General features: G+C 43.1%; 1 protein-coding gene across 1 annotated transcript in view; it reads left to right on the top strand.

Moving 5' to 3' along the window:
• Positions 1-24,801, top strand: part of LOC136880949 (cingulin) — a 139,684-nt gene extending 114,883 nt beyond the window's left edge. Inside the window, exons 6-7 of the mRNA XM_067153488.2 lie at positions 10,149-10,313; positions 24,437-24,801. Coding sequence (XP_067009589.1) covers positions 10,149-10,313; positions 24,437-24,602 — 331 coding nt within the window. The 3' untranslated portion in view covers positions 24,603-24,801. The remainder of the gene's footprint in view (positions 1-10,148; positions 10,314-24,436) is intronic.
• Positions 24,802-25,107: the final 306 nt, after the last annotated feature.

Below are 25,107 nucleotides of genomic sequence, written 5' to 3' on the forward strand. Positions count from 1 at the left end.
TCAGAGATAGTGGGTTCGAAACCCATTATCGACAGTCCTGAACGTGGTTTACCGTGTTTTCCCATTTTTACACCAGCCAAATGTTGGGGCTGTACTTTCATGAAGGCCACGGCCGCTTTCTTCCCACTCGTAGCCCTTGCCTGTCCAATCGTCTCCATAAGACCTATCTGTGTCGCAAAATCAATATATATTTCATATCCACATTTTATTGTTTACATGGACAAAAACAATCAAATAGATTAAAGAAAAGTAAAAATGAGGCTTCGCGCGCCACGATATCGAGACAACTAGACCATTCACATGTAAGCAGACCATTTTCTCCTTAAACAAGGGCCAATCGCCCAAATCATATGAGACGTGTCTGTTTATTTTTGTCGTAGATCAGCCCCTCAGAATTTGAACGAAATTCCATAGATGTGGCCTCCCCTTGTAAGCCTCCGCCTGGTATGTAGCAATTCTAAAATCGGGCGTCTCGACCCACAAGTGACCACGGCTGGTCCCCACCGTCGGTTGTCCCGAGAATGGTTTTCTGTGGTTTTCCATTCACCTGCACCAAGGCGAAACCTGGGATAGTTCCTTTCACCTTCATCGCGAATCGCCTTTTCCAATATAAATCTGACTTGGGAGACGGCGTAGTAGTAGTAGTGCTAGCAACTCGCGTTCGTCAAACCAAGTAATGATCACACACACTGTTGGTTACAGCTGTCTTATCATTGCAGAATTCCACTGTTTACCCTCTGTCACGCTGAGTCTGACATTACTTCCACTCCTGTTTTTCATCTTCCTACTCAACTTCCTGTATCAACTCTTCTTGTCTTCTGAATTGACTGTATTTAATTTCCACGCCTACCCTTTCTTTAGTCGATCCTCATTTATACCATTGATACTGACAAACTCTAATTGTCTATTCGCACATTCTCTGAGCTCACATCTCTACTTTATGGTGGATATTGGAATGAGGCAGAGTATTATAAACCTATACCAGCTTTTCTCTTGGAAGTTTGCCATTTAACGTCATTTATTGTAGAAATAATATATTATTTGTATGTTGTATGACTCATAGAGGGGAAAAGAGGCTCGTTATTCAAAGTTGTTCCGAGAAACATATTATACCATATTCTCGTCCAATTGTTCCAAAGCTACACAGTAGGGTACTGTATTGCCCTTCGCTCGTAGAGAAATAATGTGGAAAATTGCTTTAAATCAGCTGAAAAGTCTCCTTAATCGAACTTGCTCGAAGCGAGTCTCTACATCAACACGGAAAAAACATCCACCGTATTCCCTGCCTGTCGTACGAAGCAACTAAAAGGGGCCCCAGGGGCTCTCAAATTGGGAGTATGGCTAGTAACCACGGGCGCTAGCTGAACCTGGCATTGTGATTATGCCAGTCTCCTCACTCTAATCCTCCTATCCGACCTCCTTTGGTCAACTCTTGTTCTCTTCCGACCCGGACGATATTAGCTTTACGAAGCCTAGGGAGTATTTCATTTTCCGCCCTTCGTGGCATTTACCTTCCTTTTGCCGATAACTTCCTTTTTGAAGGATTGGACCTCTTCCTTTTCCTTCCCTGATTAGTGTTTACAGAGGATGGTTATCCAGTTTTACTTCCTCTTAAACCAGTAATCACCACCATCAAGGAAATATACTAACTGACGTAAAAATGTACGCACCAAAACGGAACCGTTAGATTCAAACGAACTGTTATTAATGTGTTGCTGCAGGCAAGCGGAAGAAGTGATTGAGTGAGGACAATATCCTGCAGAATGACTGCGTGCGTCATATAGCCGGGTATGGAATCCAACAGACGTTGTATGCGATCTTACGGCGGATTTGCCTAATTTGTTTGAAATTATGCTTCAAACCGCGAACACTTCGATACAAGGAAATTGGCGTCTCATTTGGTCCCACAAATATTCAGGCGACCAGACGAGGAAAGGAAGTGTTGATTCATGACGTAAACATGACTGGACCGCTGGGTCCTGGACACTCCACCAGGAAATGTAGCCTGCGGGATTTTAACGTAGAATACGTCTTGTTGATCAGAAGTGACATCCGGATAGCGTGCACTCTGCCTTCGTCATGGTCACCATAAACCATTCATTGGTGAGTGGAATTTCAAAGTGTGGAATATAAGCCCGTTTATGTATGGCATTTCTAAACACTGTTAGGGCAAGTGATTGCTGTCTATTAGATGTAGTTGCAGTAATATACGAGTATTATATACACATTGTTAATAGTTAGATAATATGAATAAAACAATAACGTTCCAACTTGGTAGCAAATACTTCACATAAGCGAAAGTTCCTCTAAAAGGGAGTGAGTCAAGTCAGATAACGGTTATAAAATATTGTAGATAGAATGTTTTATTTGCGCATTTGATTAGCTTCATTGTTATTTTACACATACAATGCGTTGTGTCCTCTAAGGGGTACGTAGAACCATTATTTATCACTGAACTTCTTCTTCTTATCTTCCCAAAACTTCCTCATCCTTTCGCTATAGGCTTGTCTTCTCTCTTGTGTCCAAGCATATTTGAGTTTCAAGTTGCTGGCTGTTGGGTTCTTGGATGTAAACTTACGTGAACTGATTTTCTGTCTGAATGTGGTCCGTGTAGTTGCCAGTGGGCCAATATTAATTTCTGCAAGGTCATCGTAATTTGGTTTGTCGGGTTCCGTTAATGATGAAGAAGATTTTTTTGATCAGTCGAGAGTCGTCAGTTCGTGCTGTGTTCGCTTTTTTTTTTACAATTTGCTTTATATCGCACTGACACAGATAGGTCTTATGGCGACGATGGGATAGGAAAAGGCTCGGAGTGGGAAGGAAGAGTCCGTGGCCTTAATTAAGGTACAGCCTGGTCTGAAAATGGAAAACCATATTCACGGCTGTCGACTGTGGGGTTTGAACGCACTATCATCCGAATGAAAGCTCACAGCTGCACAACCCTGACCGCACGGCCAACTCGCTCGGTCCTTTCATTGTTATAACGTATTCTGCATATAATGTTTCCATGAAAACTGTTTATCACTAGTCTACAGTCAGTGAAACCTCTCACTACAGGGGACAGCTCTCCAGTTGCAGGACGTGAGGTAGGGAATAGAGTGCTCACCCGAGGTCATCCAAACTCTCTTAGGGAAAATACTCTCCCAAAGAAAAGTGTGATCACCGAGCGAGTCGGCCGTGCAGTTAAGGGCCCGCAGCTGTGAGAGATAGTGAGTTCGAATTCCACCGTCGACATCCCTGAAGAAGGTTTTCCGTGGTTCCCCATTTTCACAACAGACAAATGATGGTAGCCCTTTACCATCATTCCATCGCCGAAAACCTTCGATGCGTTAGTGCGACGTTAAACAAGTAGGAAAGGAAAGTGATTCGTCATTAAAGACAAGAGACTGCCAGATGACCTCTCGCCGTGCTTATCTGACTTCATCCTGGTGGCGTGTCAGGATCGTCCTTCACGTCTCCAGTGCCCCCATCAAGTCCGAACGGGAAATTTGGCGCGTACAGGTATACGTTCTCTCATGAGTTACAACGGCCTGAAATTAGGGAGTCATCACGCAGCAAGAATTGTTAATTAAACCGTCATCCCGGAGGCTGGCTGAATCCTCAAACAGCACCACCAAGGAAACCGCCGGTAGCGCACTAATGAGATGCCAGATTAAAACATTATAATTAGCGAGTTTAAATATGAAGGTTTTGCAATACATGGGAACGTGTTATTCCACAATTTTAAATACGCGCTAGTACTGCGATGTGGTGCAGACAGCGGTATAAAAGTCTGCAGAGGGTATAAATAACTTTTGCTGAAAAATACAGGAAGCTTGATATCAAAGTGAAATGAAAAAGCAATATTAATATATTGATGAGCTCAGTAATTTGACGCATTTCTGTATATCCTAAAAAGTAATAAAATGCAGTGTTTCGTAGGAACTAGCTCTCATGCCAGTGGGCTGTGCCTCAGTCAGTAGCTTCCTTTTCACGGAGCTCTTCACCCCTTCGGAATTAATCCTAGCGAGGGATTCCCTCTTGAAGTCCATCCAGTTTAGATTTAAACCCTTCAAATTGTTCCACCAACTAGCGCTTTCCCCTTTGATCGCGATGTGAGTTGCACGAAGATGTCCTCTGGTAAATTAGTCCTTCCTAATAGGTTGACCGTTCCCTCGACGAATCTAATCGGGTTCTCCTCCAGTCGCCCGTGGTATTTTGGTAGGCTCTCTATAATCACCTTCGGGTCTAGGTGTGCTGTATTGCCGGTTAGGTTTGAGGGGGTTAGAGGTGTGGTGATACGTCCTGTTTGCGTTAATCTATCTTCTACTGCGTGAAGGATGTTTTCCCTTACATTCTGCATATTTCCCTTGATGGTCGAAAACCGGTTTTCTAAACTTCCTTCAACAGCAGATATGCGGCTCCCAAGATTTCCCTCGACGGCAGAGATACGGCTTTCAAAATTTCCCTCGATGTTAGAAATCCTCCTCTCAACCTGTTATTTTATGCCGGAAACCTGCATTTCCACACCCTCCTTGAGGTCCAAGATATCCCCATCCAGCTGGCTTACTCTACTATCGAACTGGTCAACCTGTCGCAGTTTTGACCTGATGTCCGATATCTGCTGCGTTAATCGATCGGTGACGTCACTAATTTGCGATGCAATTTTGTCATTTACGGTTGAAATTTTCGATTCTAGGCCCTGTTCTACACTGTAAACCTGTGTGTACACTTGTGCTATCTGTTCGGCTAAAACTGAGTTAGCTTGAAAAATTTCCCCTGAAAGTTTGTCATTTACGTCTGAAATGTGGTTATTTAGTGCTTGCATCGTGGTCGTTAAGTTAGAACACATTTCCGTTATATTTACCCCTTCTTCTGTCTACGAATCTTCGTCAACTTCGAAGAATTTTTTCGGGATCTTCTCCTTTATCCACGAGATCTTCCCGTAGCCGCGTCTGTAGTGATTTTTTCCCGTTCGTCGGGAGATTTCTGTTGGTGAGTTCGTCCTTGAATTATTTCAGTGACATATTGTCTAGTATCACGTGCATTTTGATCTACTACACTCGTATTCACTCGTAAATTCTTACGTCCTCGTCACGGTCGCCAGTTAACTTACCCATAAAGACGCACACGAAATGCTGTCAGTTGGTACAGTTATTTATTCACATCTATTTACAAATTAAACACACACATAACTTTAATCACTGCTGTCACTAGCAAAATACACACATCAACAAAGCCGCCATTTTAACAACTGCCTATCACTGCAACATGGAGACTGCAACCACTGCATGTCACAAGTATACTCCTGCTACACCATAACTCTACTAAACAATAACTCGTCTCTACCGTCAAGATTGCCTCCTTATATATATGCCCGGTCAGGCTTCTAGAAAGATACGTTACAAAAAATACCTTCTTAAAAATTCTAGAGTGCTTAATACATAGATATAGTGTACAGAATATTCTCCATCGTTCTTGTATACCAATACCATTCTGGATGTTACAGTGTGGTTCGCAATTTTGTAGTGCATTACAAATTATATATACAGGCAAGAATAAATTATATACAGGTTCTTACATTAATTGAACTAATATAAATGTCTATATATAATGCATGTTTCATGACATAACCTCACAAACAACGCGATCGCATCGTATGTACATATGATGTAAAAATAATAAAACTAATACTAAATGGATGTAAACACTTCATAGCTATACATTACCAGTAGTAGTAATAATAATAATAATAATAATAATAATAATAATAATAATAATAATAATTCGAGCTCGATACTTGCACTATTTACCATGGGTGAGGGAATATTGTTTTCAAGTTATATCAGTTTATCGCATGTGCGTCATTCTGATTGTGACGAATTTCCACATTAAAGCACATATCAGTTGATATGCCTATGCTTTGTATACTTCTTCTTCTTCTTCTTTTATGACCGCATAGGATCACTTTAGTCAGGCCATCGTTCAGGTCTCTTTGAAGGGATTTTTCGGGCTTTGCGCTCCTCCCAGTACTTCTTTAGAGCTCCAATCTTCGTGCCCTTTCCTCGGTTGAAAATATGGGTGTTGTTGGTTTGTTTCGTGTATTCGAAAGTTATTTTCGCTGTTTCAAGACTATAAATACGAGTATCGTTCAGACACTTCTAGTATTATGCACTTCAGTTTTATTAGTCACTTCTACAGCCTCGCAATCCAAAACTGGAACCATGAATAGAATTACGTGACTATTATATATTCCGGGTCACGATGACTTCGTCGTTGATGAGCGTCCTTCACTAATTCTAGACAAGTACTGTGACACTACCTTTACACAAAGTATATTGTTTGTAGCCCCAAATAATATATGAACAAGTAACATTTCACATCAAATGCAGTGGGGATGCCACACCAGTGCCTAGTCACTGACATTGCCGTTGCTATAATACTATATTCATCGAAGACAAAATGACAGATACGGCGCGAGAGTAATGGTGGTGGTTGTTTTAAGATGAAATACAACTAGGCAACCAGTCTCTATATACTATAACACTAATCAGTGAGAAGAAATTGAAGGGATGGGACACTTCGAAAAATGAAGATATCGGCCAAAGAAAGACACGGGCCAAGAGGGCGTGAAAATGAAAGACTCCCTAGGATTCGCAAACCTAATACCGGTGGGGTCGGAAAAGAACAAGAGTTGACCAAGGGAGGGCGGATAGGATAGATAAAAGTGAGTAGCCTGGCACAAGTAAGTGAAGGTAATGCCAGGACTCAGCTAAGGGCCATGTGGTCGCCAAACCACACTCCCAAGTTGAGAGCCCCTAAGGCCCCTATTAGTCGCCTTTTACGACAGGCAGGGGATATCGTGGGTGTTATTCTACCGCCCCCACCTACAGGGGGTCGCGAGAGTAATGCCGATAATCAGTTTTGGAGTGTTGCCAATGAAGAAAGAAAAAAACATTGCTACGAGTCGGAGGAAATTCCGTTACATTCCGCTATTTGATAATAAACTGGACACAATTATTTCACTGGTTTTGGGACAAACGAGTGTAGGTTCATAAATCTATTAATAATAATAATAATAATAATAATAATAATAATAATAATAATAATAATAATAATAATAATAATAATAATAATAATAATAATCATCATCATCATCATCATCATCATCACCATCATCATCACCATCATCATCAGTTTTCCACTCCAGTTGCCCGGGTGTGGTTTACGAGCTCTCTCCACTTCTGTCTATCCATGTACCACTCTTCTCTCAAGACGACATCCCAGCTGACTCCTCTTGTATAATAATAATAATAATAATAATAATAATAATAATAATAATAATAATAATAATAATAATAATAATAATAATAATAATAATAATAATAATAATAATAATAATGTTATTGGCTTTACGTTCCACTAACTACTTTAACGGTTTTCTTTTACGTGCTAGTAAATCTACCAAAACGAGGCTGACGTATTTGAGCAACTTCAAATACCACCGGACTGAGCCAGGATCGGACCTGCCATGTTGGGGTCAATAAATAAATATATAAATAAATAAATAAATAAATAAATAAATAAATAAATAAATAAATAAATAAATAAATAAATAAATAAATAAATAAATCTTCAATGATCTGCATTTTGGACAGTTGCCCAGGTGGCAGCGCCTCAACCGTCTGAGCCACTCAGCCCGGCTCGCATCGACACAGATAGGTCTTATGGCGACAGTGGGACAGGGTAGGGCTAAGACTGGGAAAGAAGCGACCGTGACAGCCGCAGGATTTGCCTGGCGATAAAATTAGAAAACCGCGGAAAACCATCTTCAGGACAACCATCAGTCGGCTCGAACCCACTAAACTACCACCTCGGTGTTCAAGTGCCTTGTACTCCGTCATAAATGGACATTGATATTAATAATAATTGGTATACTGAATATTCTTTTCCGTTTCTGTGCTAATCATCTTTAATCGAAGTGACATGCTCATTTTCAAGCTTGACATAATCCTGCATGCTTGTATTAAATGTCTTCATATGTGCAATCTGTTGTCTCGTATTATGTGATACGCAACACATTTTCTTCTATTGTACAGTACATCGAGTTTTACCCGCAACAGGTCAGTCACATTGTCTAGTTGCAGGTAATTTCTCTTTTTTAAACTTGATGTAAGTCGTCATATGCATTCACATGTGGTAGAACCAACAAGATTTGGGCTAGTTTTGCTGTTTGGATACAGGAATTCCTCCCTTATTTGACTTCTTCTGCACCACTACAAAGCTAGAAATTGTCGTTTTTGTCTTGAGAAAAATAAACATAAAGTTTACCGAATACACCTAAAAACTTTGTCTGTAGGTTATTTGCTGTTGTTGAAGGCGGGCTCAAAGATTCCATTGTAGTGCTCTCTGTCACCCTCCGAAACACAAGAAGAAAGTGGAGGAGGAACGAAAACCTAACTAACAGTAACATAACAAGAAAGAGGTGAAATTTCACAGCATTTTCCCAATTTTCGCAGCCGTATCTCGCGAGGGCTCAAGTTCCTCTACGCGGAGCATAATTCTGCCATGGTTGACAACCACTGCTGTATTGCCAGTTCGAAACAGTTGATTTTAGCACTGCTGTTTTTGTGTGCTAGTCGACAACTCAAAACCTATTTTAACCTAGATATTGTTACAATTAATAAATAATTACTCAAAGCTAACTAAACGTATAATAATACAGAACTACTGTATATAATCATTACAGGTTGACTTCGCCAGAGTATACAATAAGTAGTGGCTATCATTGCATACAACTACAAGTTATAATAACCAATCACCGTAAGCTGAAAGTCCGATCTCGTTTCCGGAACCAGTTCTCCGCTCCAGCAAGCAGGCTGCGAGTGTTTACGAGCCTTCTGCTGTACGTCTTGTCCATCCGCAGTGGATGTTTTACTTTTTCGGTGCCAATTTAAATCACGTTTTGCGAGGTCTTTGAAAAAATCCCAAACCATTACGAGGTCTCCCTGTGGTCCTCTTACCAACATCAATCCTTTCGTAGTATGCTCTTGTGCTAGTATTTGGATCCAGCTCCCTACGTACTTGTCCAACCCGGATATTCCTTCTTTATTTTGTTTCCTTGCCTTTTGGAGACAGGAACGGAGGAAGTTCATTTCATTGACCTGTAAAGAGATTTATCGCTGGTACGGTCGAAGTTTCCGCTTCATTCCCCAAGTTAGACTAGGTAAAGTATGTTTTGAACAGTGTGATCTTGGAAGTTAGGGAAATATATCATCCCATAGTCGTTGACGGACGGAATGTTGACTGCTTTTCTTTTTCGTGCTTTCTGTATTAATTCTTTTACTTTATCAACTGAAATTTCCTCGTCTAAAGTAAGCATGGTGCACTCTAATGCCAGTCCAACGATCTTTAATCGCTTGATCACCTACGGTGTACGGTATTCTATTGGATACTGTCTTGCTGAATTATTTTTAGAATCTCTATTTAGTTTGTCAGCGTATTTCTTCTGCCATAAGTACTTTTTGTTTACTACATTAAGAACAATATCCACCGAATGAGTTGGCCGTGCCGTTAGGGTCGCGTAGGTGTGAGCTTGCATACGGGACATGGTGGGTTCGAGTCCCACCTCGGCAGCGCTAAAGATGGTTTCCCATGGTTTCACACCAGGCACATGGTGGGACTGTGCCTTAATCAAGGCCCATCGCCGAAAATCTTCAATGTGTTGCTGTAACGTTAAAGCACTAGTACAGAGAAAATAATAATATATACTCGCCGAGTATCATTCTATAAATATAATAATTACATATTTATTGTAATACGTATTTAACATTGTGACTACAAAATAACCAATAACGGAACCGATTGTACCTTAGGTAAGACCACTGCCGCTTCCTTCTCAATCCAATCGGAGACGGGACGTTCAGTCATTCTTGTCATTATAAGCTCAACTGTTCTCTATATTTCTAAAATCAAGACAACACAATTCTATGAATTTTAGTATTTTAATTTTAATGATCCACTGACGATGGAACCAAGATCCCGAAAACCGGTTTTGGATTAAATCATTCTGATGTATGTTGATATAAACTGTTTTAATTTAATGAGTATATCTAGCCATGGCTTTAATTTTTTATGATGATTATGATAGTAAATGTCTTTCATTGCAGGGCCCTGAAGCAACTGGAGAAGGAGCAGGCTAAACTTGCCGACGATCTGACAGAAATGCAGAACCAGAGTGAGGCTCTCAAGGTCCGCGTGCAAACTTTAGAGGACCAGCTCATGGAGAAAGAAAAACAAAAACAGATTTTAAAGAAAACAATCAGTGAACAGAGGTGAGTAGGTCGCTATTGCTCACAACTTCAACATATAATGAGATACGACGTTTCGGGGTAATGGAAATTGAGAGAAAACAGCTGAACTTATTTCAGTGAGCGACTTCTCATTTAAAGACCTACAGATTGGAGGTCTTCGGAAAAATATAGGAGTTTCCTGTCAAGTAGTCCCTTGGTCTTCCGCTAGGTACCGTGGTGCGCGGGGCAACTGACTACACACTGTGGCGGCTGATAAGCGCCATAACGGGGAAATCGTGTTTCAGGCAGTAGCATGTTAGCATACTGTTAAGACGGTAGAGCAAAGTTACTACGAGCTGTGGCTTCAAGCTTTCCTTGCGAACTTCCGGAGTTCCTGTCACTATATCAAATATAATATGCAGATCAATATACTGCTAGAGGACATCCGGACGACGTGGCCAATCCTACAGACTCATCTATGACAAATTGGGCTAGTACCTTTGGAATGAGCAGTATGTTTGATGTGCTTATTTACTTAATAATTTTCCGATAAATTAACATCTTCGTCACCATCACCACCTCCCACAATATTCATTCACATCTGACACTTCAGCAGCTCCTTATCTCTGCGTTTTAGGTTATATTTCGTATCTTCTTGATGTCCTCCTGGCTTTAAGACATCCTCTGCCCATTTTCACTTACTTCAAGAAGATGTTCTGCAAAACGTTTGCTATCTTTACTGTCAGTATCAAACGAGCGTAGCCACAGCAGAACAAAATAAGTGACTAGATCTTACAATCAATCTGTCTTAAATTGTTTACTAAAGATGGAAAGAACAGTTAATAGACTCAAAGAGGCGAATACTTACCATTAAAAACTGTGTAGATAAAATACTGTATTTATGTAATGTACCTATTTAAAATTTAAATACTTTGTGGTGGTGGTTTAAGAGGAGGGACACGTGAACAACCATCCTCTATTAGCACTTATCAGAAGGAAAAAAGAAACAGGTCCGACACTTCCAAAGATGAAGGCGAAGGACCGTAGATATCGCGAACCTAATACCGTCGATGTGCGAAAAGAACCAGAGTTGACCAAAGAAGATAGATCAAGGTGAGGAGGCTGATACGAGTAAGTAGAAGCAATGCCAGGGCCCCGTGGCCGCCGACCCACACTTCAAACATAGGAGCCCCTAGGGTTCCCCTTTTAGTCGCCTCTTACGACAGGTAGTATGGAATCTACTGCCCCACTCACAGTGGAAATTGTTTTTGTGTCTCTTAAATCTCGTCTTCTGTAGCTCTCAGTTTGTAAAACATTCGGTGCAACCTAACTCTACAGTTCCTTATCAAGAAAGGCAAGAGTAAATTAAAAGGAGATAGATATGGTAGAGGGGACAGTTCCCATTTTTGGACTCCCACAACGTATCGCCAACACTGGTGAGGTGTGAGGGGGAGGAATGGAAAACGTGGCGGGAAGTCATAGAATGGGAGAAAGAATATTGAGATAGGCTGTGTCGAGACACAGCCGCAAGATTTGTTAACGTGAATATGCCATGTCAGTGCAAAAGAACTTCGATATCACATTATTACTTTTGTTCTAGTGGTAATTCAGAATGATTACAGTAAATGAAATACATGAAGTAGGTCAGTGTCTTCCTCTTCCTGTACAGTCTGTTCCGTTTAACTGCTCGAACTTCTAGTAGCCGTTTCCTAAATTCGCCATATGCCTCAACATTGTCAATATGTTCGTCTTTATAATTTATTTCAGCGTTATAACTCTTTAAATGTGTTTTATGAGTTTCACTATATTATGTATAAAATGAGCTTCATTTCACTTAAATCGGTTATCACGTGTGGTGGACTGACCAGACGGTTGTGAGCGTGAATTCTTTTGAGAACTGTTCAAACGCTTGCCTTTCAACTCCTCGGCACTGTGCACGGTTTCTATTTTATAACGTTTTAACATCTTCTGTATATTCGTATTACATACTAGCATTCCGATTTATAAAATGTCCTGACGTCCTGATGCCCTAATATATTTGAGCTGGAAGAAATCTAAATTTCACTGAGGGAGTCCAGGAGCAAGCAGAGTCCCTGTGGTAAACAACAGTGGTATGTTTGTCCAACTAGCCAGGCTGGTAGTGAGATGTGAGGGAGTGTTTCACGTCCTATTGGGGCTAATAAAGCAGTCTGCCTGTTACGGTACCCTGGACAAAAAGAAACAAGCCGTCTATTTCTCGTGGTGCAGCTCACGTCCAATTACTGCCGTCAAGAACTAACGCATTAATGACGTACTTTGTACGGGAGAGTGCAAGTAATGTTCTCTTTTCAGTCGGCGGAATGAATATTTCGTGTTCCTCACACCCTGCAGGGGTCTGTGTAGCAGAGCATGTCTCTATGGAGTGTTGTGTGTATATGACGATAGAATGCAAATACCCTCTCCCCGAGTCAGAAGAATTAAGTAACCAAGAATCGAACCCGGGACGCTCCGAACCGAAGGTCTTAATGCTGGCCACTCAGCCAAGGAGCCGAGTCTAGTCTTTTCTTACTTGAAAGTTTAACAAAAGATTCACTCTATTGTCTCTAGTTGGTGTAGCATTGCATTGTTAAGATCGGTAATCGTGATCGTATGAATGCTGGAGTGTCTCACTCTCTACGTTCACGATGAACTGTTCGAGACAACGTGGCTCTCTTTGTGTGTCAGTGGTGTCGTGGCGTGACACACTAAAACTCAGTCACAGATCTGTTTCTCTGCGCCTGGTAAGTTAAAACTGATCGTCGGAATCGACACGCAAGTAGCCTAAATGGTGTCAGACCAAAATGTCAGATGTCATTTACCAAGTTAAATGTTCGGAACTGAAGTGTGAAAACAGCCGTGAAAGAACAGGGAACACCGCCATGGCCAGGAGATGTTTGAATTTCAGAAATACACTTCATGCATTGTCGATAGTTACATCCGTATCCCATCTTAGAAGTGAAGCTTCCACGGTGTGAAGAATTATTTAATTTATTTTCCGGGTTGAACCGTGTTGTACTTGTACGCATATCACGTACAGTTTGCCGACGTTTCGAATACATTGCAGTATTCATTGTCAAGGCGACTGAAATACCCCTACTCGATCCGAGGTAATCAGTCTCCCAGGCAGAGTTACACTACTAGAGTGGCCTTGACAAGACCAAGATCCTAGCAGCTATCCCTTGGAATCTGGAAAGAAAAATCCGCGAGGCTATCGAAATCAAGAAACATCCGAATAACATAAATTTAGAAGAAGGATACAAAATCAGTAATTCTTGGATGCCCATCATTCATAGCTTAAGACATACAGACCACAACATAAACACACGGGCCGCAACCCCATTACATAACAGCGCGGGCAAGCCCCCACTACCTGGCTGTGACATAAACTTTCCAGAAGCCTCGCGAGACAGCCAGGGCTTACGCCAGCCAGATAGGCTAGGATATAAAAGGCCAAGATCAAGGCCACTCTAGTAGTGTAACTCTGCCTGGGAGACTGATTACCTCGGATCGAGTAGGGGTATTTCAGTCGCCTTGACAATGAATACTGCAATGTATTCGAAACGTCGGCAAACTGTACGTGATATGCGTACAAGTACAACACGGTTCAACCCGGAAAATAAATTAAATAATCCGTATCCCATTTTTGTTAGCCAGCATCCTAAATATTTTACATGTAACACTTTTTAATGGTGTTTCCGTCCATGGCAATATCATCATTGTTTACTTTCTGTTTGGTGATTACCATTAATTTTGTTCTCTGACTGTTAATTTTAGGCTAAAAACCCCTTCCTTACTCCATTGACGGTGTCAGAAGGGAAGTGAAAGTCGTCTAAATTACCAGCAACCAACACGGTAGCATCTGTTTCCCGTTTCTCTTCATTTATTATCAACTTTATCGAAGGCAATTCGAAAAGCGGCTTCAGAGTATAATTTTAAAAGAATTTGGGAGGGGATACGACTTTGTCTCCACCTTTCTGTATCATGATCTCTTCAGTACCGCCGTTTCAAATTTTGCTGCGTGTTATTGATGGTGTTGACAACTTTACTGTAAAGCTCGATATATTTCATCTTACATATAAGGACAACAACTTTATCCAAAATGTTGCTAAAGCTGAATGAAAAAGCAAAGGAATTTGGTATGAAAATCAATATTAATAAAACAAAAGTCATGATGTTTAGTAGGAACCCACGTCCATTGCACGTGATGATCAGTGGTGAGGACAGTTCAAACACCTTGGCCATATCATAACAGAAAACATTCAGTGTCACACTGAAATATAAACATGAATAGCAATAGCAAAGCAAACATTCAGAGATAAACAGTCGCTTCTATGTCAGAAAACAATGTCCCTCACCTCACGTAAAACAATAATGAAATCTTATGTTTGATCTATTGAGCTGTATTGTGCCGAGATCTGGACGTTAACCAAAGGTGATATTAAAGGGCTAGAAGCCTTTGAGATGTGGTGTTGGCGTTGACTGCAACTGGTAAGTTGAGTGGAGGAGAAGACCAACACTAAGGTATTGAATATTGTCCAAGAAAAGGACACCTGTTGAGTCAGATTAGGAAGAGGCAACTTCCTTGGATAGGGCATAGGCTTCAGCGTAGGAATGTGTTGAAAGAATTTTGAAGGGTAAAATATCAGGGAAACACCCTCATATAGGATCAAGAAAGACGTTAATGATGATATTTCTTGGGTATTCTGGATACAGGATCTATACAGACGCAAAACGTACTGCACAGGATCGACCCAGTTGGCAAACCAGTCATTAGATTGTATTACTCAAAGAAGAAGATGTATAAGGACATCATGTTAAACGTTGCCAAAAGCTTTTTCACAATCATTGAAGGAAGCAAAGAAATGTTGTAGTTGTTGTTGTTGTTGTTGGCCAATACATTCTCGAATTAACATGGAAAGACACCAGGGTGTCCCTATTATCAAGATCATTTCCAAGCCTAAAGTGAAATTTTCCGTTATTTTGTTCCATAATATGAAGTACAGAACTCTTAAAAACATTTTCAGAGCGTGATTCATTTGACTTACCACCCTGTAATCACTAGATCGTTTAGAATTCTATTTTTCTGGTAAGCTGTTAAAGGAGGATATCAGACAATCTGCAGGCCAGGAGCGCCCCCTTGCCACCACCTCCAACAGCGAGCGACGCCTACCACGCCAGCCACCTCCCAGCCAAGCGCGTACAGCCTGCCAGCCAGTCACAGGGCAGGACCAACCAACCACTAGCCAGCAGAAGCAGAAGAAGAAAGCAATTTTGTCAGGCCCTTAGCGAGGTCTTGGTTCGAGCCTTGTCACAGTGAGATTCGGTAAAACTATACCTGATTCGACCGAGCTCGATAGCTGCAGTCGCTTAAGTGCGGCCAGTCCAGTATTCGGGAGATAGTGGGTTCGAACCCCACTGTCGGCAGCCCTGAAGATGGTTTTCCGTGGTTTCCCATTTTCACACCAGGCAAATGCTGGGGCTATACCTTAATTAAGGCCACGGCCGCTTCCTTCCCACTCCTAGCCCTTCCTGTCCCATCGTCACCATAAGACCTGTCTGTGTCGGTGTGACGTAAAGCAACCTGACTCGACCAAACTCACTAAGTGAGCACCAATAATTCAAACGGTCCTCAAGGAGTTTGACCAGTCCTACCAGTGCTTCACCTTACCTACCATACACCAACACTCCTTGAACCTCTCACAAAACTGACAAACTGAATTAGCTGCCAGCTTACAAACCTGGCAAGCAGAGGTTCAGTCCAATCTAGAATCGCCGTGTAGCCCCCTACAACAACGCATACTACCACCACATACATCTCAATCAAGCCCCAGTCCACTCCGCTACAACTCTCCACCCTACTCCCCCACCTTCCCACAATATTCCTTCCCCCTCCAACCACCCATCCATTCAACCCCGCAAGAAGCAGACGACAGCAACAGCTCAGAAGAAGAAGCAAAAGACAACGAGGAAGAAGTTGACTATACAGCCCCTCCCTTCTGTGTTCGTGGGAACATCACCTTCCCATTCTCAGCCAAATCTTACACATCCAGACCCGGCACCTATGACCAGAAAAACCATATTTAGCACCCTTATGCCAATCTTCACAAAGCACATAGCTGCCATCGAAGAATCACATAATAACCTATTATTGGTTATTTTCTACCGAAAACCACAAACCAAGAAACTCAAACCCTCTCCACCCCCACACGTCAAAACCAAACCCCCATCAGCGGAAGCTGAAACCGAAAGAGAAGAAAATACCTACGCCAACAAGAAAGCCAAGAAAACAAAGGATACCAGCAACCAAACTACCATGACTAGAAGAAAATTTAAGCCAAAATAAACCCAAACCAACCCACCCCACCCTACCATTAGTTCCATTACACAAACAGTTCCTTCCACCAAACAGCAAGAATCTCAGACGACTCCTGGTACCAAGGATCAATCCAATCAAACCTCCCCCTCAGCCTAAGACACCCATACCCAAACCATACCCATTCCCCCTCCCACCCCCACCGTCAGCAAATAAGTCAACCCAATCAACCACTAACAACACCACTACCCAAACTTCACAGAACCTAACCAAGAAAAAAGACACCCAAAAGCAAAACTAACCACAACAACAGACCAAAAACTCCAAAACACCCCTTCTTCCCACACCACATCTCAAAACTAACCCTCAAACTCGCCCATCACACCTCTCACTCACAATCCTCTGCTATAATTGCCTCAAACGAAACCATCACGCCGTCAGGTGTAAAAATAAGACCCGTTGCAGTAGGTGTGGTGGTCCTCACCAGCACCCTGAATGCAAAGTGCCACGGGACCAGGCGACCATCGCGAATTGCCACGGCAACCACGCAGCATCGTTTCCTGGCTGCCCGTATTATAAGAAGGCAATTAAACAAAAAATCCGCAACAACGCACATCTAAAACCAACCACACAAACAACACCCAAGACAACCCATCCCCGCCTCTCTTCACCGCCCCCATCGCCCATAACAACATGCCCAACAACAATCTCCTACTACTCATCCTCAATTTGCTCCAATACCAACTTCGACACAATTCAGGGCCCCCTCTGTGGATCGAGTAACCGAGACCCTGAAAAACCTAATCAGACCCCTCTCCCTCACCACCACCACCACCACCACGAAAGCTAATCCCAGCCAAGAATCCCAAGAACAATCAAGTAGTTCTCACTTCCTTAACCACACATACGGCATTTAAATATTTAAACACCTACAAGCTGAAGCACCGGTATTCAGAGGCGAGGCGATGCAACGCTAAATGCTCCCCATACATGATGCTATTTCTCTAAATTTACTAACATACGCAGATACTTATAATTATGTATTTTAATAATAATAAGTTGTGACAACAAATACGATGTAGCGTTGCAAATTTCCGAACGCAGCATTAAGCAAGGTAAACCCTGTATGACTGAACATACAGGGCAAACCACATCGTGCACCTTAAATGCTGTATTAGTCATTTTCACTGATTAGTTTCCTCGGACACTCACACACTAAAGTACAAAAACACACAAACTCTCAAAACACATATACAGCCAAAACACAATCAAATGACAGAAACAAAAAAATGCGCAGTTAAGCAACATCAGGAGTGGTCACTCGCTGGATGGGTGGCCAAACGTCCGCACATTTACTGTCTACAAATAAAACGAATTACTACCTAAACTGGTTAAAAATTACACCTAACATATTACGCCTAATACGACAAAACACACAACTGACTTACACTCACTACAGACCGACAGGGGGGTTCCGATGGGAACACCGGTATCGGTACGACACAAACCACTTATCTCTTCGGAGATAGGTGGAACATACAGACCGCAGAGCTCTTTCCTATATTGTAATGTGACTTAATAAGTTCAAAAGGAAGTCGTTGTTATTAATATTGTTACGAACAAAACAGCGTCTGTTTTATGCTCTGATTTATTTCAGGATGACCCAAAAATGTACACACACACAATTCTATTCACCCATGAGCGGCCCACTTAATAACTGCTGTTTGTTTACAACGCTCACAGCAGGACTCCAGCCGGACTGTCTTTACCTGAAGGAAGCTCTAATATTTAACAGGCCTTTCACTTGTGCTTTTCCAAGTCCAGTGACCCCATACAGCAGCTGCGTGCAGACCGCTGGGTTGGAACAACACGTGGTAACTGTTCCTTGGTTCGACTCCAGAGACAGTCCAGTAACACAGTAAATAAAGCTCAACAGTCCTAACCAGCAGCGCAGTACTCACAAAACGACCATTATACTCCCGATAGCCCTTCCGGTCGCCGACGATTCTCAGTACACAAACACACAATACTCTAAAGCAGTACACAGTCTTCTGTCCCGTACACCGTCTCCAATGCAGCTACTTTCTGGACATTCCAATACCACAACCACAGTTCCTCGTTCAGACCTCGATGGAACACTAGTGACAGCCAACACCTCTGTCACCCTTAGCCCAGCCACCGAACCCCAACACACTGAGTCTCACACTGACTCCACCACCATGGAGTTCAACACTGACCCCAAGTCCACCACGGAGCCCAACACTGACTATCCACGGCTAGCCTCCCTTTTTATAGCTCGGGCGATGTGCACCAGAATATTCGCGATGTGGTCAGAGACGGAATATTCTCCTTGCATCTCCCAGAAGCTCACAAGTAAACCAGCCGATGAGAACAATACACGGCCCTATAGCACGGCTGGGAGATCCCTGGTCATCTGACTCAATAGACCCTTCCAGGAAGTACCGAAAAGGGCGACCACAGTGCTGGCACGTAACGATATCAATCAGTCTAGTAGTAGTAGTAATAATTCATATTGCCTACTTGGAAAGGGATAAGTGTTATGTTTCCAAGGCTGCTAAAAACGATGCTTTATTATACTATGTGCTTTAGATTTTGTAAATCGTCGATCAGCTGGTGAAATTCACCGAACTGAATCTACCGAAGAACACCTCAAGTACAAAATTTTATACAGCATTGATCGACGTAAATGTTCGGCTCTATGGGATCTCTGCAAGTATAGCAATGGATAATGAGATTTCTGAAACACTATAATTACAGGAAGGAAATGTGACCTCGCTGATACGTCGATACCTTTGAGGAAAGTCTTCTGCTATTATCTCCGAGGACTCGTGATAGCGTGTTCTTGTTCTGACAGTGGAGTAGAAAAGGCGTAGGTAGTTCACGTTATCAACCCTGGCGAGTTTCTTTCTTATTCTATTAGCTTTCATATTCTGACAGTCCTCCTTTGGTCAACTGTTTCACTCTCTCAGTCTCAAGTTCACCGGAGTTTTTATAATTATGGTGTCTTTCAATGCAGTTTTTAGAGTCCTTCACATCTATATTGGTACCATACATTTTCTGGAGATCTAGACTCTTCCTTATTCTTTCACACTTAAGGAGCTCTAGAATCCGGCAAATGAACTTCTTTGCAGTCCTCTCGAACTGGTGCCGTACTTGGAAACTGAGCCCTGATCCAGAAAAATGCAGCCACTTGTCCAAAACCCTACGTAAATCTCCATTACCGATTTCATATTTTCTACTCGAAAGGTTACGCAATAGCTAGACTTAGGTTCTATATTCGATACGAAATTACAGTTCAAGAGACACGTATGGTGAAGGCCATGACGTTGCTATGCATTCTCTACCGTTTCACTGAAATCTGTGATCCCTCCTCCTTTCCCCCACCCCCCCTCGCTCAAACTACTGATCGCCGATTTGGGTAGCGGCTTCCTCTACAATATGAATTAGTTAGAGCTGTGTACTTTGCTGCTATTGTAAGGAATAGAAACCCAAGTTTAGAAATCAGTTTACACAGCTGTCATTAAAGGCGATACATGTGTCACCTAGTTCGAGTATCGACAACAAAAGAAGAGTTTGTCTGGTCCTTCCAAATCCATAATTTCGAAGGGTAAACAGGATCTTCAAAAAATTTAATAACACCGTATCTTTACAATAAATATCAATTTCAATCTCACCTAAAAATATCACAACTTACATATTTTCAAGCATAGAAATTTTGATTTTAAATGCTGCTTTTGGTTTGTATAAGACTTTTAACTTTTATAATCGAAGAATGAACAATACTATTTTAATCAACGTAAAGGAAATACAACATGTCTAATTATGGAGAGAAATCTCTGCCCTGGTCGCGATATCGTTAAGGCGTTAGATCTTTGTGATAGAACAGCTCTGTCTGATATCGGGGTAAGCTGGATCGAGTCCTGTTGGTGGACATCACCCTCAGAATGTTGGCCGGCAAGTTAAGAGAGGTGGTGTCAAAAAGCTTGGGTTCAATCCTAAACTTCTCAAGACCTGCACCAGATCTTTCTGGAGGCTATACGACATCACACTGATAGAAAAAGCGTAACATTAATTGTCACAAACATAAATCATATTTTACATGAGGTAAATTTTAAATTCCTCAATCATATTGCTGACTGTACGTAAGGAATGTTCCTGTCAACTGCACAAACAATAGCAAAGTCCTATTCAGATGTGGTATTTTACCACCTTTATTTGCCTTTCAGTGGTCTCATAGGGCTTGTTCTCCACTTGCTTGCCAAGTTTCAATCCATCCCTACTAGTAGTGTGCCTCCCATATACCCACAACTGGACCCCCATCGACTTGAGCCCTACTAGTCCACCACTGGGAATGAGAATGAGCTCTTCTTGGCAACCCCGCTCCTTGCGTTTGTTTGTTTACATCGGCCTACCATCACTGACAATCCTCTCTAACAGGTGTCAAGAAGGTAACCTATGGAATTTAAAATGGGTATTTCCGCTCGAAATATCCTTTGTTTTCCTGTACTCTCACCATGTCGCTTCCCGCTCCACCAGATTCAATGAATTCTCCACATTCCTCAATCCTTTCAAATTCGCCTCGCCTCCCAACCCGCTTTAACAATATTAACAAGAGACCCGAGCTTGATATATCAAGATCTCTGTTAACTAAGTTAATATGAACGGATTTTCCGCCATTTTGATACACGACGACTTGTGTATGGACAAGAGAATGATCAGTATTTCCTCTTCAGACAGATGTTTATATGTACCCGATATTGTTAAAATTTGGTTACGTTTGTTGTATTTTATTACCAAGTTTGCTTTCGTTAATTTGTCTATTGATAAAATATAAATGTTCAACCTAGCTGCACCTTGTGTTTTAAGTAAATAAATAAATAAATTAAAATTATAAAACCCACAACAAATGAGGCCTGTCACGAAATCTGAAACTGAAACACTACACTACAGTCATCCACCCGCAAGCCTTGTATGCCATGATGTATCTGTCACTAAATAAGAAAGGCTTTATTGAAAAATTGGAAATCAGAGAGAGAGAGATCCTAGGCACGTTACTGGAAGATGGGGATCCCGGAGACGTCACAATTCAGAGCTCTACTACCAGATAGAGAGTACCTCTGACTGTGCTAGGTTTTTTTTTTTCGGGGGGGCCCCCCGAAGCCCGCTCCCCCTGCGTGACCAACGACTCAATCTACATGGCCTCCGACATGCTATTATTTCTAAGAAGAAGAAAGAGATAGCAGGGAGGAGTGGGAAGTGATACAAGAAGTATTGCCGGTTTCCGAGTCAGACTCGCTACCACGGCAAAGTTTGTATTGGTTGGATAGTGTTAAGGTATGGTATTGAAGGGTCAGGGAAAAACCACATAGGCAGAAAGAAGAAAGAGCCTACATGTAAAACCTGACATCTTTTGATAGCACATGCAAGGATGCGGGCTGGAAAAAGACCAGAGGTTGTGTTAGTTAGGAACAGGTAACATGCACAAAACATAAACCAATTCCTCGCCATTCCATCGCCTGGGGATCAGTCCGTCTGGGCACTGCTGGGACTAGCGCGGTCCTTGCCGGCTGCGGAGCCATGCGTCGAGTACCACTAGGGCCTGTCGCACGGCTCCACCTCCTTGGGGTACCTCGTACCCAGTCTCCGATCCCGGAGAATGAGGCCAAGCCCGGCCTCCTGGAATGGGGTGGGTCATGGCGCCGGGCCTCCCTCCTCTCTGCCCGCGCCATGGCCCTGTAGACTGGGCAACTGCGGTGGGAGGCCGGGTGGCCCCCAGCGCAATTGGCGCACACCGGCGCCTCCTTAAGTGTTGCGCAGGCCGTGTAGTGGTGATCACCACCACAGCGGTTGCACTTCACTTGGAGTCCACAGCTAACTTGACGGTGGCCCCACCTAAGACAGCGGAAACACTGCAAGAGCTGCTGAGGGGGACGTTTTACTCTCACCTGACTGCCGCTACCAGCTGAGGTCCTCTCCTGATTGGCTCCTCGGTTGACTGCTGTCCTGGGAGCAGTCCTGGGTTGCGGCTTGGCGGTCCTCTCCTGGTGAGCCAGCGACGCCTTCTGCTTCCTGGTGCGGCGTCGTCTTCTTCTTCTTCTTCCCGGGGGTTGCTTCTCGGCGGGGGAAGAGGCCTCGTCCTGGTGGCCCCCCTCCCGGCCTGGTGACCCCGGGGTAGCTGGTGGCTGCGTTGCGTCGCCATCTTCTTCTTTCTCCTGGCTGGCGGCGGCGGCGTCGGTCGCTGCTAACACTCGACTGCGTTCCCTGTCCTGGGGGGCGCACATCGAGGTCTGCAACTCGACAGACGTGCAGGCTGGCTGGACCTGGGCAGCAGCCTCAGAACGCCAGGGGGCGTCCTTCTCCACCGCTGTGCTGCTCTCCACCATCACGGGCGCGTTCCTGGTTTGCGCCCGGGTAACAGGCCCTTCCTGGTAGGCCTGCGTCTGCGACCACTTCGCCCTGGTTGTCGCCTTGTTGGTCTGCGTGTACTTCGTAAAGTACAGCTTTCCACTGGGGTCGCGCCGTCGCGGCGCTCTGGAGCGTCGCCGTCGTCCTCGGTCGTTGGCTCCGTCTGCGAGGCTGCCTCCTGGTAGCCCGAGACGTCCAGGTGCTCCCTGAATCCTGGTAGCCGGGCAACCTGGAACTGCTGGGACGTGCGCTCCTCGTAGACCCTGAAGCTAGCTGCGTCATTAGGCCGGATGATGATCGCCCAGCCAGGGACCATATGGCCGATGATCTGCAGGAGTGGCTCCCCAATGGACTCCGCCGTCGCATTGAGGTGGTCGAATACTCGAAGCGTCCCCTCGTGGTCGCGCTCACCCCACCGGTTGAACACCACCAGCCCAGGGCGTTCATAGCGGGGGGCTGCCATCGTGTTGAGCGCGTCTTGTATCTTGTCGAAGGCTCCTTCGTAGTCTTGGTCGACCAGTCTCACTGGTAGGGTCGGCTTCTCCATCCTGTCCTCCTGTAAGAAATCCTGAAACAGAAGTAAGAGCGAGCACTGAAAAGTGCTACAGCTCAGACAATGCTCTTTCGAAGATGTACTAACAAGTACAGCTGCCTGACTAGTACTGGGAAAGTACAGAGCGCCTGGCAAGGAAAGAGAGAGCGAGCGGGAGAACACGTCCTTCCACTACGGCTGTCGAACTCGTCCTTACTGTGCTAGGAAAATGAAGGTAGCTTTCTATAGTCATGTGGAAAGATTGTCTCCCAACAGACTGGCCAACCGCCTGTTCACCTTCTGGCAAAACAAAGAAAGTCTGTAGCACATGGCCGCCGGATACTGAGATGGGCATATAAGAACTGGGGCTGACAGATATACAAAACAATCAGGCTGTGAGACAGATTCTGAAGAAAGTTCCTAGTTTTCAGGAAAAAACCACTGTAAAAGAAAGGTAGCTCCGGACAGAGGAAAGAAATAAGATACACCGGGAGAAGATGCGACAATACAGGGCAAAGTTTAACAGCCCAGCAGTTGAACAAGCGTGGTGCCAAGCAGCTCTGTTCGCAATAAGAATAAATAAATAAATAAATAAATAAATAAATAAATAAATAAATAAATAAAAATAAATAATGTTGAGGCTATCAATTAATATTGGGAATAGTTACCTAGTTGGACTTCCCCTTAAAACAATAACTACTACCACTTTCGTAATGTTAAGCCATTAAAGTCTTTCTTTCTTTCTTTCTTTCTTTCTTTCTTTCTTTCTTTCTTTCTTTCTTTCTTTCTTTCTTTCTTTCTGTCTGTCTGTCTTTCTTTTTCTTTACATGAAGTTCATGTCCAGCATAGGAAGTAAGGTGTTTCTTTGCCATACAGAGTGGAGCTGGAGAGATTACGGAGTCAGATCGCAGAGTTCACGGAGATGCAGAACACATGGAGTGCTCGGGCCTTCCGTCTGATGTCGTCCTTGGCCAGGTACCCTCTCACCTTCTTCAGTAATCTGGCCCTCGTCCTCATGCCCTTCCCACCACCCGCACAATAGCTCTAGATACAATGTTTTGTTTTTCCTAGATGTATATCTCGTGATGAGAAGGACTTAATTTGTTTTATAGGATTGGTTATTTTCGAATTAACGTGTTATAAGAGAGAAGTAATTTGGATATGAAGTCTTTAGTTCAGTATTATATAAGCTTTTATTTTTCCTGGAGGGAAATTTGTTGTATTTATATGGTTGTTGAGTTAAAAATACAGTTACGTTATTTATACACTCATGGATTGTTTAATTACTCTGAATCGGGGAGTTCTGCCTTCAAAAGATACATTTTAAAGATATGTTACGCAGCGTAAGGATTACGTTCAGTGACAAGAAGATTAAGTTCCCGAGCCATTAAAAGGTGAGTAGTAAAATATTTGGTGGATCGTCTCAGAGATCGAAAAATTGTCACCTATCGATGGTGAGGAGATCTTGGAAAGAATATGTGTATGACTTTCTGAGAAAATACCTCCTTGTGTTTAGTTAACACATTCACTGTCAAACACGTGTACGC

The sequence above is a fragment of the Anabrus simplex genome, chromosome 9 (genome assembly GCF_040414725.1).
Source record: "Anabrus simplex isolate iqAnaSimp1 chromosome 9, ASM4041472v1, whole genome shotgun sequence".
Taxonomy (NCBI): Eukaryota; Metazoa; Arthropoda; class Insecta; order Orthoptera; family Tettigoniidae; genus Anabrus; species Anabrus simplex.